Source organism: Chiloscyllium punctatum, chromosome 22 (assembly GCF_047496795.1).
Source record: "Chiloscyllium punctatum isolate Juve2018m chromosome 22, sChiPun1.3, whole genome shotgun sequence".
Classification (NCBI taxonomy): Eukaryota; Metazoa; Chordata; class Chondrichthyes; order Orectolobiformes; family Hemiscylliidae; genus Chiloscyllium; species Chiloscyllium punctatum.
Genome location: NC_092760.1, coordinates 67,173,911 through 67,188,286, shown reverse-complemented (window position 1 = coordinate 67,188,286; position 14,376 = coordinate 67,173,911). Strand labels below are relative to the sequence as shown.

The 14,376-nt window shown below is 40.7% G+C and overlaps 1 protein-coding gene across 1 annotated transcript in view; it reads left to right on the top strand.

The window, feature by feature from the left end:
• The window catches only part of LOC140493745 (doublecortin domain-containing protein 1-like), a 621,788-nt gene that overhangs the window by 294,708 nt on the left and 312,704 nt on the right, over positions 1-14,376 (top strand). Inside the window, exons 17-18 of the mRNA XM_072592573.1 lie at positions 7,241-7,301; positions 11,568-11,702. Coding sequence (XP_072448674.1) covers positions 7,241-7,301; positions 11,568-11,702 — 196 coding nt within the window. The remainder of the gene's footprint in view (positions 1-7,240; positions 7,302-11,567; positions 11,703-14,376) is intronic.

Below are 14,376 nucleotides of genomic sequence, written 5' to 3'. Positions count from 1 at the left end.
CCAAATATCTTTATATGTTGTAATTGAATTTGCCTTGATCACTTTCTCCTGCAAATCATTCCATACACGTACTGTGAGAAAGGTTTGCCACTCAGGTTCTTTTGAAATCTTTCCCCTTCCAACTTAATCCTATACTCCCTGATTTTGGACTCCCCTACCCTGGGGAAAAGACGGATCTTGACCAGACAGGCCAATGGGCTGAGAAGTGGCAGATTGAGTTTAATTCAGATAAATGCGAGGTGCTGCGTTTTGGGAAAACAAATCTTATCAGGACTTATACACTTAATGGTAAGATTCTAGGGAGTGTTGCTGAACAACCTTGGAGTGCAGGTTCATAGCTCCTTGAAAGTGGAGTTGCAGGTAAATAGGATAGAGAAGAAGGTGTTTGGTATGCTTTCCTTTATTGGTCAGGGTATTGAGTACAGGAGTTGGGATGTCATGTTGCGGCTGTATAGGACATTGGTTAGGCCACTGCTGGAATATTGCGTGCAATTCTGGTCTCCTTCCTATCGGAAAGAGGTTGTGAAACTTGAAAGGGTTCAGAAAAGATTTATAAGGATGCTGCCAGGGTTGGAGGATTTGAGCTACAGGGAGAAGCTGAACAGGCTGGGACAGTTTTCCCTGGAGCGTTGGAGGCTGAGGGGTGACCTTATAGAGGTTTACAAAATTATGAGGAGTATGGATAGGGTTAATAGGCAAAGTGTTTTCCTTGGGGTCGGGGAGTACAGAACTAGAGGGCATAGGTTTAGGGTGAGAGGGGAAAGATATAAAAGAGACCTCGGGGCAACTTCTTCTCACAGAGGGTGGTATGTGTATGGAATGAGCTGCCAGAGGAAGTGGCAGAGGCTGGTACAACTGCAACATTTAAGAGACAGTTGGATGGGTATATGAATAAGAAGAGTTTGGAGGGATATGGGCCGGGTGTTGGCAGGCGGGACTAGATTGGGTTCAGATATCTGGTCAGCATGGACGGGTTGGATCGAAGGGTCTGTTTCCATGCTGTACATTTCTATGACTCTATGACCTTAGCTATTCACCTTATCTATACCCTTCATGATTTTATAAACCTTTTATCAGGTCACCCCTCAGCTTCTTACACCTCGTAGAAAGAAGTCCCAGCATGCCCAGCCTCTCCATTTAAGTCAAACTTCTAGTCTTGGTAACATGCTTGTAAATCTTTTTTGCACCCTTTCCAGTTTAATAACATGCTTCCTTTAACAGGATGACCAGAATTGTAGGCAGTATTCCAAATGTGACCTTACCAATGTCTTATATATGATGTGACATGACATCCTGACCCCTGTACTCAATGCTCTGACCTAAGAAGGCAAGCATACCAAACATTGCCTTCACCACCCTTCCTACCTGTAATGCCACTTCCAAGAAACTATGAACCTGCATCTCTAGGTCTCCCTGTTCGACAACAAACCCCAGTACACTACCATTAACAGTGTAAGTCCTGCCCTATAAAAATACAGTTGAGGAGACATGAGACAGAATTATAATTCTTTTCCACTTTGAGTAAACACTATGAAATAGAATTAATTAGATAACTAAGCAAAGAAGAGTAGCATCTTATTATATGTTTAGGGCAAAAATGCTTGAACACTAAATGTTCCAGGATATAGATGCTTCAGACAGGACAGGGAGGGAAATAAAAGGGGGGAAGTAGTTGTATTGCTGATCAGGGGTGGTATCACAGCTGTACTAAAGGAGGATACTATGGAGGGCTTGAGCAGTGAGGCATTATGAGGTAGACCTGAGAAATAAAAAGGGTGCAGTTACATTGTTTGGGCTTTTTCTACAGGCCTCCCAACAGTAAGCACGAAGTTGAAGAACAAATAGTTAAACAGATTATAGAAAGATGTTGAGGCACTACGGTGGTGGTGATGGGAGATTTTAATTTTCCCAACATTGACTGGAAAACACTTAGTGTCAGATGTCTTGGTGGGGCAGAATTTGTAAGGAGCATCCAGGAAGGTTTTCTAGAACAGTATGTCAATAGTTCGATGAGGGAAAGGGCCATATTGGACCTAGTGTTGGGGAATGAGCCAAACTAGGTCGTAGACGTTGCAGTGGGGATTTCTTTGGCTATTGTGACCACAATTCGGTAAGTTTTAGAATACTCATAGACAGAGATGGGAGTGGTCCTAAGGGAAGAGTACTAAGCCGGGCCAAGGCCAATTATATCAAAATTCAAAGCCATTTGAAGGCAAGTCCACATTTGATATGTGGGAGGCTTTCAAAGTTAGGTTGAAGATATTGTAGGATAGGCATGTCCCTTTGAAAACAAGGTATACGAAAGGCAAACTTCATGAACCGTGGATGACAGGAGAAATCGTGCAACTTGCCAAGAGGAAAAGGGAAGAGTACGTAAGGTCCAGGCAGCTAAGAACAAACAGGCTTTGGAGGAATATCGGGAGAGTAGGACCAATCTTAAATGAGGAATCAAGTGGGCTAAAAGGGGTCATGAAATAACTTTAGCGAGCAGAATTAAGAAGAATCCCAAAGCATTTTATTCTTATATAAGAAGCAAGAGGTTAACTAGAGAAAGGGTTGGTCCACTAAAGGATAAGGAAGGAAGGTTGTGTGTCAAACCGGAGAAAATGAGTGAGATTTTCAATGTTTACTTTGCATCAGTGTTCACTGAGGTGAAGGACATGATGAATGTTGAGGTTAGAAATAGAGTTTCTTTATTCTGGATCATGTTGACATAGTGAGGAAAGATGTGTTGGGTCAGCTAAAGGATATTAAGGTGGACAAATCCTCAGGACTGGATGGGATCGATCCCAGGTTGCTGAGGGAGATGAGAGAGGAAATAGCTGGGGCCCTGACAGATATCTTTGTGGCATCCTTAAATACAAGTGAAGTGCCGGAGGACTGGAGGGTTGCTAATGTTGTTCCCCTGTACAAGAAGGGTAGTAGGGATATTCCAGGTAACTACAGACCACTGAGCCTGAAGCCAGTGGTGGGAATGTTGCTGGAGAAGGTACTGATGGATAAAATCTATTTATATTTGGAAAATAATGGGCTTATCAGTGATAGGCAACATGGTTTTGTGTGGGGGAGATTGTGCCTTACCAACTTAATAGAATTCTTTGAGGAAGTGACCAAGTTGATAGATGAAGGAAGGGCTGTAGATGTCATAAATGTGGACTTTAGTAAGGCATTTGATAAGATTCCCCATGGTAAGCTAGTGGAGAAAGTGAAATCACATGGTGTGCAGAGTGTTGTAGCTAGGTGGATAAAGAACTGGTTGAGCAACAGGAGACAGAGAAGTAGCTGAAGAGAGTTTCTTGAAATGGAGAAAGGTGACCAGTGGTGTTCCACAGGGATCAGTGTTAGGGTCACTGTTGTTTATGGTATACATAAATGATCTGAAAGAGGATATTGTTGGTCTGATCAGTAAGTTTGCAGATGACACGAAGATTGGTGGAGTAGCAGAAAGCATAGGGGACTGTCAAAGAATACAGGAGAATATAGATAGACTGGAGAGTTGGATGGAGAAGTGGCAGATGGAGTTCAATCCAGACAAATGTGAGGTGATGCATTTTGGGAAGTCTAATTCTAGACCAAACTGTACTGTAAACTGAAGAGCCTTGGGAAAAATTGATGAACAGAGAGATCTGGGAGTGCAGATCCATTGTACCCTGAAGGTTGCTGCACAGGTGGATAGAGTGGTCAAGAAGGCATATAGTATGCTTGCCTTCATCAAACAGGGTATTGAATATAAGAGCTGGAAGGTCATGTTAAAATTGTACAAGACATTGGTTTGGCCGCATTTAGAATACTGTGTACAGTTCTGGTTGCCACATTACCAAAAGGATGTGGACGCTTTGGAGAGGGTGCAGAGAAGGTTTACGAGGTTGTTGCCTGGTATGGAAGGTGCTAGCTATGAAGAGAGGTTGAGTAGGTCTGGATTGTTTTCATTAGAAAAAATGAGATTAAGAAGGACCTGATTGAGGTCTATAAAATCATGAAGGGTACAGACAGGGTGGATAGAGATAAGCTTTTTCCCAGGGTGAGGGGCTCAATAATGAGAGGTGAAACGTTTAAGGGGGATACACGCGGGAAGTATTTTATACGAGGGTGGTAGGTGCCTGGAATGCATTGGAGATAGTAGAGGCAGGCACGTTAGATTCATTTAAGGTGCGTCTGGACAGATGCATGAGTAGGTGGGGAGCAGAGGGATACAGATGCTTAGGAACTGGACGATAGGTTCAGACAGTGGATTTAGATCAGCTCAGGCTTGGACGGCCGAAGGGCCTCTTCCTGGGCTGTAAATTTTCCTTGTTCTTTGTTATTCTTTGTACTATACTGAAGCATTGATTTCTTGGAAGAGCAGAGGTTTTGATGGCATTGAAGATGCATTTTGAATGCTGTACTTATGTTTTTTTAATCAATAGCATGTGTTCAGGATCCTTGGTCAAGGAGAGCAGTTTATTGATTAGTATGTTACTAAAAGGATAGCTCTGGCTGAATCCTGAGATAACTGAAAGATGATCTCAGATGGAATTGCCTTGAGAAAAGAGAACACATCTCTGAAATCAGAAAAGTAACAACTCCTTAGCAGCACGGTGGTGCTGAAAACATTAAAATGATATGGAATGTGTAGGACTAAAGGATCCCAAAGCTTTTTGAAGAAGTCTCACTATCCTGCCCCAACTATTGAAGAAACATGGCTGCAGCTTGCCAAGGCAAAGGTCTTTACTAACCTTGCTGAGAAGAATTTATTGACAAATTAAGCTCGATGAAGTCTACAGTTTTCCAACCACAATCTGGACACCGTACAAATGGCTGTGTATGCTATTTCATATTTCATCTGCTTCAGAAAAGTACAAATGGAAGCAGCATGAGGTAGACTTTGAGTGAAAACTATTGTGGATGATCTCCTAGGCTATGAATGCTGCCACATTCATAGAAGATGTTGTAGACCATAGTCAGAATCTAATGTGACTGCTTCACAAAGCTTGATAGATGAACCTGAAGCTAAACAAGAAAAAAAAACAACCGAAGACACCTCAAGTCAAGTACATAGATCACATACTTACAGCAAAAAGACTCCTCCAGATCCTGATCCTGGTGTAGCAGAGATGCAGCAACCAACAGAGGCGTTAAGGCAGTGTAATGATTTGTTGAGTTCCTGTACTATTTGGAAAGTTATTGTCTTCAGAATGAACTACCTGAGCTCACTGTATTGGATGAACACTGATATTGGGGTAAATAACAAGAAGCAAGCCAACCAATATATAAGTACAATTTCATTTCTTCAAAACATCTTTGTTTAAAATTTAAAACAGAAAAAGTGTAAGCACTAATGAATTGCAACACACATGGTCACAAAGAAAATTCACTCATTAAAAAAAATAGCATGTTAACTTTAGACAGTACAATTTCATGACTCTCTGCATTTGCATTGTAAACATTGTCTTTAAATCTTGCAAGTCTCTTATTGGTGCTTGTATGCATGGTGGTTGATTGTTTATCTGGTATCTGCTCAATTCTTCAGAGAAGTTTTATTCCTGTAGTAAGTTCTGTTTCCATGGCAAATGTTGTCCATTGCTGAGAGCAGCAGACATTCTAAATTTTATTAGTGTTGAGATGACATATTCCTTTCAGCTCCTGCAATGAAGGAAAAGCTTCTCTAGGTGCCTGCATTTGAGGACACATTGCATGTAATGAAGGTGACAACTGCACAACACAAGTGCAGCTTGCTCCAGGACTGACATTAGTTGAAAACACTAAATGATTGCACTCTGACAAGTTCTCCAATAGTCAGCTCTGCAAATAACTTTGTAGTTTTATCATTTGGATCTCTTTCATTTAATCTTGATTGTCACTCTTGGAGAAACCTTGAAAAAAGGTATGCTTTCCTTTATTGGTCAGAGCATTGAGCAGCAATTCTGGTCTCCCTCCTACCAGAAGGATGTTGTGAAACTTGATGTTCAGAAAAGAATTACAAGGGTGTTGCCAGGGTTGGAGGGTTTGCACTGTAGGGAGAGGCTGAATAGGCTAGGGCTTTTTATCCTGGAGCATCAGAGGCTGAGAGGTGACCTTAGAGACGTTTACAAAATCATGAGGGTCATGGATAGAGTAAATAGACAAGGTCTTTTCCCTGGGGTAGGATATCCAGAACTAGAGGGCATAAGTTTAGGGTGAGAGGGGATAGATTTAAAAGGGACCTAAGGGTCAACTTTTTCACACACAGGGTGGTGTGTGTATGGAATGAGCTGCCAGAGGAAGTGGTGGATGCTGATACAACTACAATATTTAAAAGGCATCTGGATGTGACTAAGAAGGGTTTGGAGAGACATGGGCCTAGATTAGGTTAGGATATCTGGTCGGCATGGACAAGTTGGACTGAAGGGTCTGCTTCTGTGCTGTATATCTCTATGACTCTATAATTGTGATACTATCCAGGAGAAAGCTGGATTGGTATTCCATTTAGCACCTTCAACATTCATTCCCTCTGCCACTGACATAATGGCAGCAGTGTGTAGTATGTTTTCAAAATAAAAGAGTGCATTTTAGTAATTCGCTAAGACTCTTTTGTCAGCACCTTCTAAACCCTTGACCTCTGCCATCAAGAAGGATGTGCACAGCAGAAGCATAGGAAGACTACCTGCAAGTTCCCCTTCAAAGCAAGGCCATTAGACTTGGACCCATCTAGCCATTCCTTCACTGTGACTGGGTTAACGTCCAGAAGCTCCCTCCCTCCACAGCACTTTGGGTGTCCTTACACTATTCAAGAAGGCAGCTCACCATGAGATCCTTGAGGGCAATTAACTATGATCTTATTGAATGGTAGAGTAAGTTGGAGCAGCTCAATGCATCACTTCTATTCCCAATTCATGTATTTATATGTCAATTGGAATGGGCAATAAATGTTGGTCCAGTAGCACACTCATTCCATGAATAATTTTTAAAAAACTAACAATATTGTATGAGTTATCTATATTTAATGTGTAAAATTCAGTTCCATTAATGTTAGTGGAGTTGAATATCAGACAGTGACTTTCATGACTAGCCGAAGTGTTAACACTTATTGTGTAAACTAAAATTCTACCCATTGTATTGTTTCAGACCCTATCAAGGTTTATTGTACTCCTGACCTTCGTTGCTCATCCACTTTTATAACTACTATGCTACTGAAACTACTGAAGCATTTCTTGTAACATGATCTTCATTTTATTTATATACAACAGTTTTTGGATACTTTTTTCATGTTTTTTTTCCACAGAATGAGACAATGTCCAGAACAGCAATGGGGGTTTAGTACAGCTGGTCACATTTACTCCATGGTTTGTATTGCATCTACTACTTTGAAATAGTCACCCGGTAGTACAAATGATCACAGCAGTTTTGCTATGGGAGGAAAGGGTACAGTTTGGTTGGATGAATCAACTCTGATTGGCCAAAGCATTGCCATGGAGAAAGCAATGTGGCTTTATAGGCTTCCTAAGCTTCCTGGTAATTCCTAAAAGTCACAAGGCTTGAACTCAATCTTTTATTTGTCGAGAATGGATTTCTGCATATGAATATATCCTGTTTCCAGTATTGGTAATCTCAAATGATTATCTAAAATGCATCATTAACATAGCTTTTAATACGTTGGGCAGAATTTGTTGAACAATTCCCCAATTGCAGAACCACCATCTCTAAGTGGATGTTTTATTTTGCACGGACTGTTTGAGTACATCTGTACACTGTTATGAACAAGGAAAGGAACATATTTGTTTGAATAGCCAGTTGTTGGTATGTACAGCCAATTTGGCAGAATTCAGTAATATTCTATATGATTGTGAGTTCCTGCCCCTCTTGGAGAGGCTACATTTGCTCGTTGCTTTCTCCATGGAAACATCTCAACACACAATAACTTGGCTTGCCAACCAATTAGCACCTTTTACTCTGTAGTATAAATTATTGTGATCATTTGGAATTTAGATTATTGTGTTTGTGGTGAGTGCAGTGTGAAGAACTTTGGAAATGTGCACACTGTTTCATTCATACTTTGGAATTCTTCATTCAAATTATTTAGTTAGAGTTGACCTTTTCTGCTAGATTCCAAGAAATTTGGCAGCTGACAGGTTTGCTCTGTTTACTAGTTGTAGTGAAATCGCCAACATCTCCACAACAGACACACTTGTAATTTTGCTAAAAGAACGTACCCTGGAGCAAAGTTTGCATAGTTTGTATAACTTGGAATGTATTTTGAGCTCAAAAACCTTGACTATTCATTTAAGCATTTCTTCAAACTGTTTGACTGTGTATTTTATCCATTTTTTAAGCTCTTCTGTATTGCACTGTTTTATTATTGAGAAGGAGCCAGACAGGTATTCTACTTTTAGACCTCCAGCTCTTTTTATAATTGGAAATGCTGGAGATAAAGCTCTCTGGCCAATCTCATTGTGCTTTATGTGATAAAATTCCTTTTTTTTCTATTTGCCATTCTGATTGAGCAGGAATCATGGACGTGGCATTTGTCTGAGCTGTATATTTTGCATCCATTGTGTATTTCCTGCAGAGTACGTGATCATCTATGAAATTTGGTTGGGGGGGAATGGAGGTGGAACTGCAGGAGGAGGAGAACAATTAGTTATACTTTTTTATATGATAGTCATAGAGATGTACAGCCCAGAAACAGACCTTTAGTCCAACACGTCCATGCTGACCAGATATCCTAACCTAATCTAGCCCCATTTGCCAGCACTTGGCCCATATCCCTCCAAACCCTTTCTATTCAAATGCCCATCCAGGTGCCTTTTAAATGCTGTAATTTTAGCAGCCTCCACCATCTGCGCTGGCAGCTCATTCCATACATGATCACCCTCTGTGATCACCCTCTGTGTGAAAAAGTTGCCCTTAGGTCCCTTTTTATATCTTTCCCTTCTCACCCTAAATCTATGCCCTCGAGTTCTGGACTCCTCTTCCCCCCCCCCCCCCAAGGAAAAATACCTTGTCTATTTATCCTATCCATGTCCCTTATGATTTTATAAACCTCTATAAGGTCACCCCTCAGCCTCTGACACTCCAGGGAAAACAGCCCCAGCCCATTCAGCATCTCCCTATAGCTCAGATCCTCCAAATCTGGCAACATCCTTGTAAATCTTTTATGAACCCTTTCAAGTTTCACAACATCCTTCCGAATCCAGATCTCTGGATTTCAATAACACACTTGCATAATTCTACTGCAAGAATTGCAAGATCTTTAACTTGGGGTCATTAAACTATGGGTCATAAGAGTGTATAAGGAGAGGCAATAATACCTAATTCAGTGTTCGACATAGATTTAGGAGACAGTGGTTAAATATCACTGTGATGCTTCAGAAATTCTTAAAATTTACTCACTGCAGAAGAAATAATCCATTTACTAATATCCTAGCCATTGTTGGGGAAAAAAGGTAAGACTTGCATTTATACTAAGCTTTTCATGATTACCTGATATCCCAATGCACCTTTATAGCTCATGAAGTGATTTTGAAATGTATTGACTGTTGTCATCAGCAGCTAATTTCCATGCATCACGATTCCACAAACTTAATGTAGTAATGAGCAGGTAATCTGTTTGTGTGATTTTGGTGATGGGATAACTGTTGGCCAGGACATGGGGTGATAATTCCTTTGTTTTTTCTGAGATAGAGCCATGGGATCCTTTATATCCACTCTTGCAAGTGGTTGTGACCTTGTATTACATCACATCAGTTAGCAAACAGCTCTGGCTCTGCTGCTCTTGCTCAGTACTGCACTGATGTGTTCACCTTGATTTTTGTGATCCAGTCCTAGAGTGGAGTAGGAACCTCCAGAATGTTAACAATAAGCCAAAGCTGACAACCATGTAATTAGAAGCCAAGAAATTCCTGGAAAGAACAAACATTTCTAAGTTCACTGAATGAAGTCCAAATTGATCTAAAAGGGTTACTTATCCCAATGATATCATTGTTTCTTAGAGTTAAAAAAATCTTAATGACATATAGATCAGAAATCTCCACCCTGAGGTGGAAGTTGGATGGAAGGATGGATAAAATTGTTTCTCATGATTGGCTGGTGTGTTGGTCTGCAGGCATATGCTTGCCTCTGGACTATTTTCAAAGCACCTGTCCAAAGGTGCTAATGGTTCATGAATTAAAACCAATTGAGGCTACCCTTCATGTGTTGATTTGATTTTCCAGAAGTTTGATCTCACCCCAGTAATGGCTGGAGCCTGTAGATGGTGTAGATGAAATGGTGGAGGCCTCCTGGCAATGGGGTGTCGATAGGGTGACGTTGGAAGGGATGTTTCTGGGAGTTTAGCTGGAGGGATATCTACTGTGCCTCCGTTGGTTGCGTTGTTGTCTTTGAGTCAGAGAGTTTTAGTTTCAATCCCCCTTCAAGACCTGGTCACAAGAATTGAGGCTGAAATTCTTGCGAAGTAGCATTGCACTGTCAGAAGCATTTTTGATGAATGTTAAACCAATACCTTATTGACATTTTCTAGGTGGTTGGAAAAGATCCCCTGACACTATTTCAGGGGATCCCGCTCTGCTATGTTGGTCTGCCAGTTGTACCTATAATAGATATTTTCAAATCAATTGACTCAGAGATGTTATGAGACACCACTGGAGCAGATATAACTTGACCATGGGCTTTCTATATATTTAGCATCATTTATGTCTTCAGACAGGGCTCTTGCAGTTTCTCACCTACAGCAGCAGCAGCACCCACCTCTCCCAATGGAGTTGCTGTCTATAAAAAAAACATTCAGACATCCCCTGTAGCCCTCTTGGCTGTGGACTCCATCCTCTGTCCTTAATTTGATTGGGTTCCTGAAGGAACTTAGCTTATAATCTTGGCTGATACTCCATAAAAAGAATTTAGACAACCTACTTAAGACTATGTTGAATTGTAGGATAGCCTGTCCTGCTAAAATGAGATTACAAATTCCTATTGTGCTATTTGAAGAAGGGCAGGATGTTGGCCTGGTGTCTTGGTCAACATCACAAAAGGTGGATTAGGCTAAGGCCACCCCTAATATTTTCGAGGAGAAAGTAAGGACTGCAGATGCTGGAGATCAGAGCTGAAAATGCGTTACTGGAAAAGCGCAGCAGGTCAGGCAGCATCCAAGGAACAGGAGAATCGACGTTTTGGGCATAAGCCCTGAAGAAGGGCGTATGCCCGAAACGTCGATTCTCCTGTTCCTTGGATGCTGCCTGACGTGCTGCGCTTTTCCAGCAACACATTTTCAGCACCACCCCGAATATTTGTCTTATTCATTTCACTGTTGTTCATGAGATCTTGATGTGTGCAGACTGCCTTCTGTATTTCTCTGTGTTTCAACAGTCATGGCTTTATTGGCCTTGGAATGTTTCCGCGTTCCCAAGATGGTCAAAATTACTTCATATATATGCTTCCTTTTATACTTTCCTTTTAGGTAGAAAACAGGATGTCAGTGTTGGATGAAAACTTTGCAATTCCATTGAAGATGTGCAATCACAATATTCTCTTCTTTGTTCGGTAGTGTGCGATGTCATACCTACATTAGTAAAGTGATGTTCTCTTAAATCTCTTTTGTTGTTTTTTTCTTTCCATAGGCTCATCCTGAAATGGTTCTAACTTACATTGGGGAACTGAAGTTAAGTGTAGATGCGATCCAGACTCGACAACAGACACATTTTGAGTCGTGTTCTTTAAATGACCAGGGGCGGAACAGCAATTTGGAAGAAGAGGTCAGTAATAGAGAAAGAAAGCCTGAAATTGTGTGCAAAGTTGTTATGTGCAATCAAGTCCAACTAAAATTCACTGTAGATTCAGCATAGCTGTTTTTTTTTACATTTTTAAATGGCTGCTTGTTAGTACAGAAGGGACAAGACGTTAAAACTTTTTTCTTGTACTGAAAAGAATTACACATAAGAAACAGACTAGAACACAGGGATGCCATTTTATACAGCAAGGAAATAGAGTGCTGATTGGGTCATCATTAGTATGGAGAGGCATCCAAAATTCCCTAGACTCTGAAAAGTTCACAACTGATTGGAATATATCAGATTGGAATTTAAAATGCCAGAATTGTAACATCACAGATCAAGAAAGGAGAGAGAGACTGAAAGCAGAAAGCCATTGGCCAGTTAGCCTAACAACTGTCATTGAAAACATGCTAAAATCCATGATTAAAAGATAGCAGTGGGACTTTTAGAAATTCATAACAATATCGTGGCAAATAGGGTGTAATGGGATGAAATGGAAGGTTTTCCACTTTGGCAGGAAGGAATGTTCACTCTAAGCTGTTCAGGCGGTCTGTGCACAGCATGGACTTTTGACTTCTGGTTCTGGAAGTTGCTACTGCAGATGGATCTCTGAGATCTGCACAGCAGCAGAAAGTATGAGGGGGAAAGTGGGCAATAAGAACAGAAAAACCATCTTACTTAAGTTGAGAGAGAGAGAGAGAGAGAGACTGTAGAATGCTGCAGTAAATCTGATTCCAGTTTTTGTTAGATATGAATCACAAAATGATAGTAGGTATGTAAAGAATGGAATTATGATGGCCTATGTTTCAAAGGGAATGAAGTATAAAAGTAGGGAAGCTTTGGTACAAGTGTACAGGGATTTGATGATTCTGGATTAGTGGTGCTGGAAGAGCACAGCAGTTCAGGCAGCATCCAAGTAGCTTCGAAATCGACGTTTTGGGCAAAAGCCCTTCATCAGGAATAAAGGGATTTGATGAGACCATCAGAGTACTGTGTATAGTTTTGGTCTCCTTACTTGAGGGGGACCTATTTACATTGGAATTAGTTTGGAGATGTTCGCAAGGATGAGCACTGGCACGAAGGGATTGTCTTATGAGGATCAATCGAGCCTATTGGTGTTTAGAAGAAGGACAGGTGATGTTACTGAAGATTCTGAGGCAGCTCGACGTGGATGCAATCTTGAATTAAAACACACAGCTTAAAAGTAAGTAATACCTCATTTAAGATGAAGAGAAGGAGAAATTTATTTTTATTCATGAATGGATTATGAGCTCTGCTGGGTAGGCCAACATTAATTGTCCATGCCTAGTTGCCTTTGGAAAGTGATGGTGAACTGTCAACCCAAACTCCTATAGTCCATTTGATGTTGGTGCGCCCACAATGCTGCTGAGGAGGGAGTCCTAAAACGTTGACCCAGCAACAGTGATATTTCAAAGTCAGGACGGTGATTGTCTTGGAGAATGTGTAGGTGGTCATGTTTCCATGTATTTGCTGCTTTTCACCTCAAACTAGTAGTATTTCTTTGTTTAGAAGGTGCTGTCTACAGCCGTTTGGTGAATCTCTGCAGTACATTTTGTAGATGGTACATACTGTTGTTAGTGTGTGCTGGCTGTAGAGGGAGTGGATGCTTGTGGATGTGATACCAATCAAGCAGGCTGCTTTGTCTTGGATGGTGGGTGTGTTGTTGGAAAAGCACAGCAGGTTAGGCAGCATCCGAGGAGCAGGAAGATTGACGTTTTGGGCTGGAGCCCTTCATCAGGAATCTTTTTAGAATCCAATTCCTGATGAAGAGCTCCAGCCCGAAACGTTGATTTTCCTTCTCCTCCGACGCTGCCTGACCTGCTGTGCTTTTCCGGCAACACACACTCAACTCTGATCTCCAGCATCTGCAGACATCACTGTCTTCTTGTCTGAGATGGTGTCAAGCTCTTCATGTTGTTAAAGCTGCACTCGTGCAGACAAATGTCTCTGAGTCATTAGCTTTTGGAATTCATTTTCCCAGAAAGCAATAGACACTGTTGTCTAAATATATTCAAAGCTTAATTAGACAGATTTTTGATCAACATGGCAGTTGACTGTTGTTGATTTGAGTGAAAAGTGGAGTTTTGGCTTTAATCAGTTTAAACCATGATCTTGTTAAATGACAAAGCTAGTTCAATACGTGAATAGTCCATTTCTGCTATTTATTGTAATTCTTACAATTCTTATTGCTGTGGATAGAATTGCAAATTCGAATGGAATCAACCTGCAAAATATAAACAAAAATGCACCTCCAAATCTAATTATTTTTAAACAAAAATACAGTGCAAGAGACCTGAAATGAATGTAAGTGAAAATGAAATAAAAATCTGAAAATGCTGGAAACACTCAGGATTTCATTTGTGAAGAGGTAGAAATATAGAGTTAACATTTCAGGTGGATAACTTATGAACTTTTCAGACATTCAACCTAAAATATTAGCTCTGTTTTTCTCTTTCCATGGATCTTGTCTGACCTGTTTTGAGCATTTTACTGTTGTTATGAAAATTATGGATTGCTTTGAACTGAATTTGCCATCTCAGTGCAAAGGCTGCGGTCAGATCTTAACCTCAATTCCATAGCAAATATTCCAGCTAAGACTTTACTCTGTAATGGGGCATACAAATATTTTAAGCAA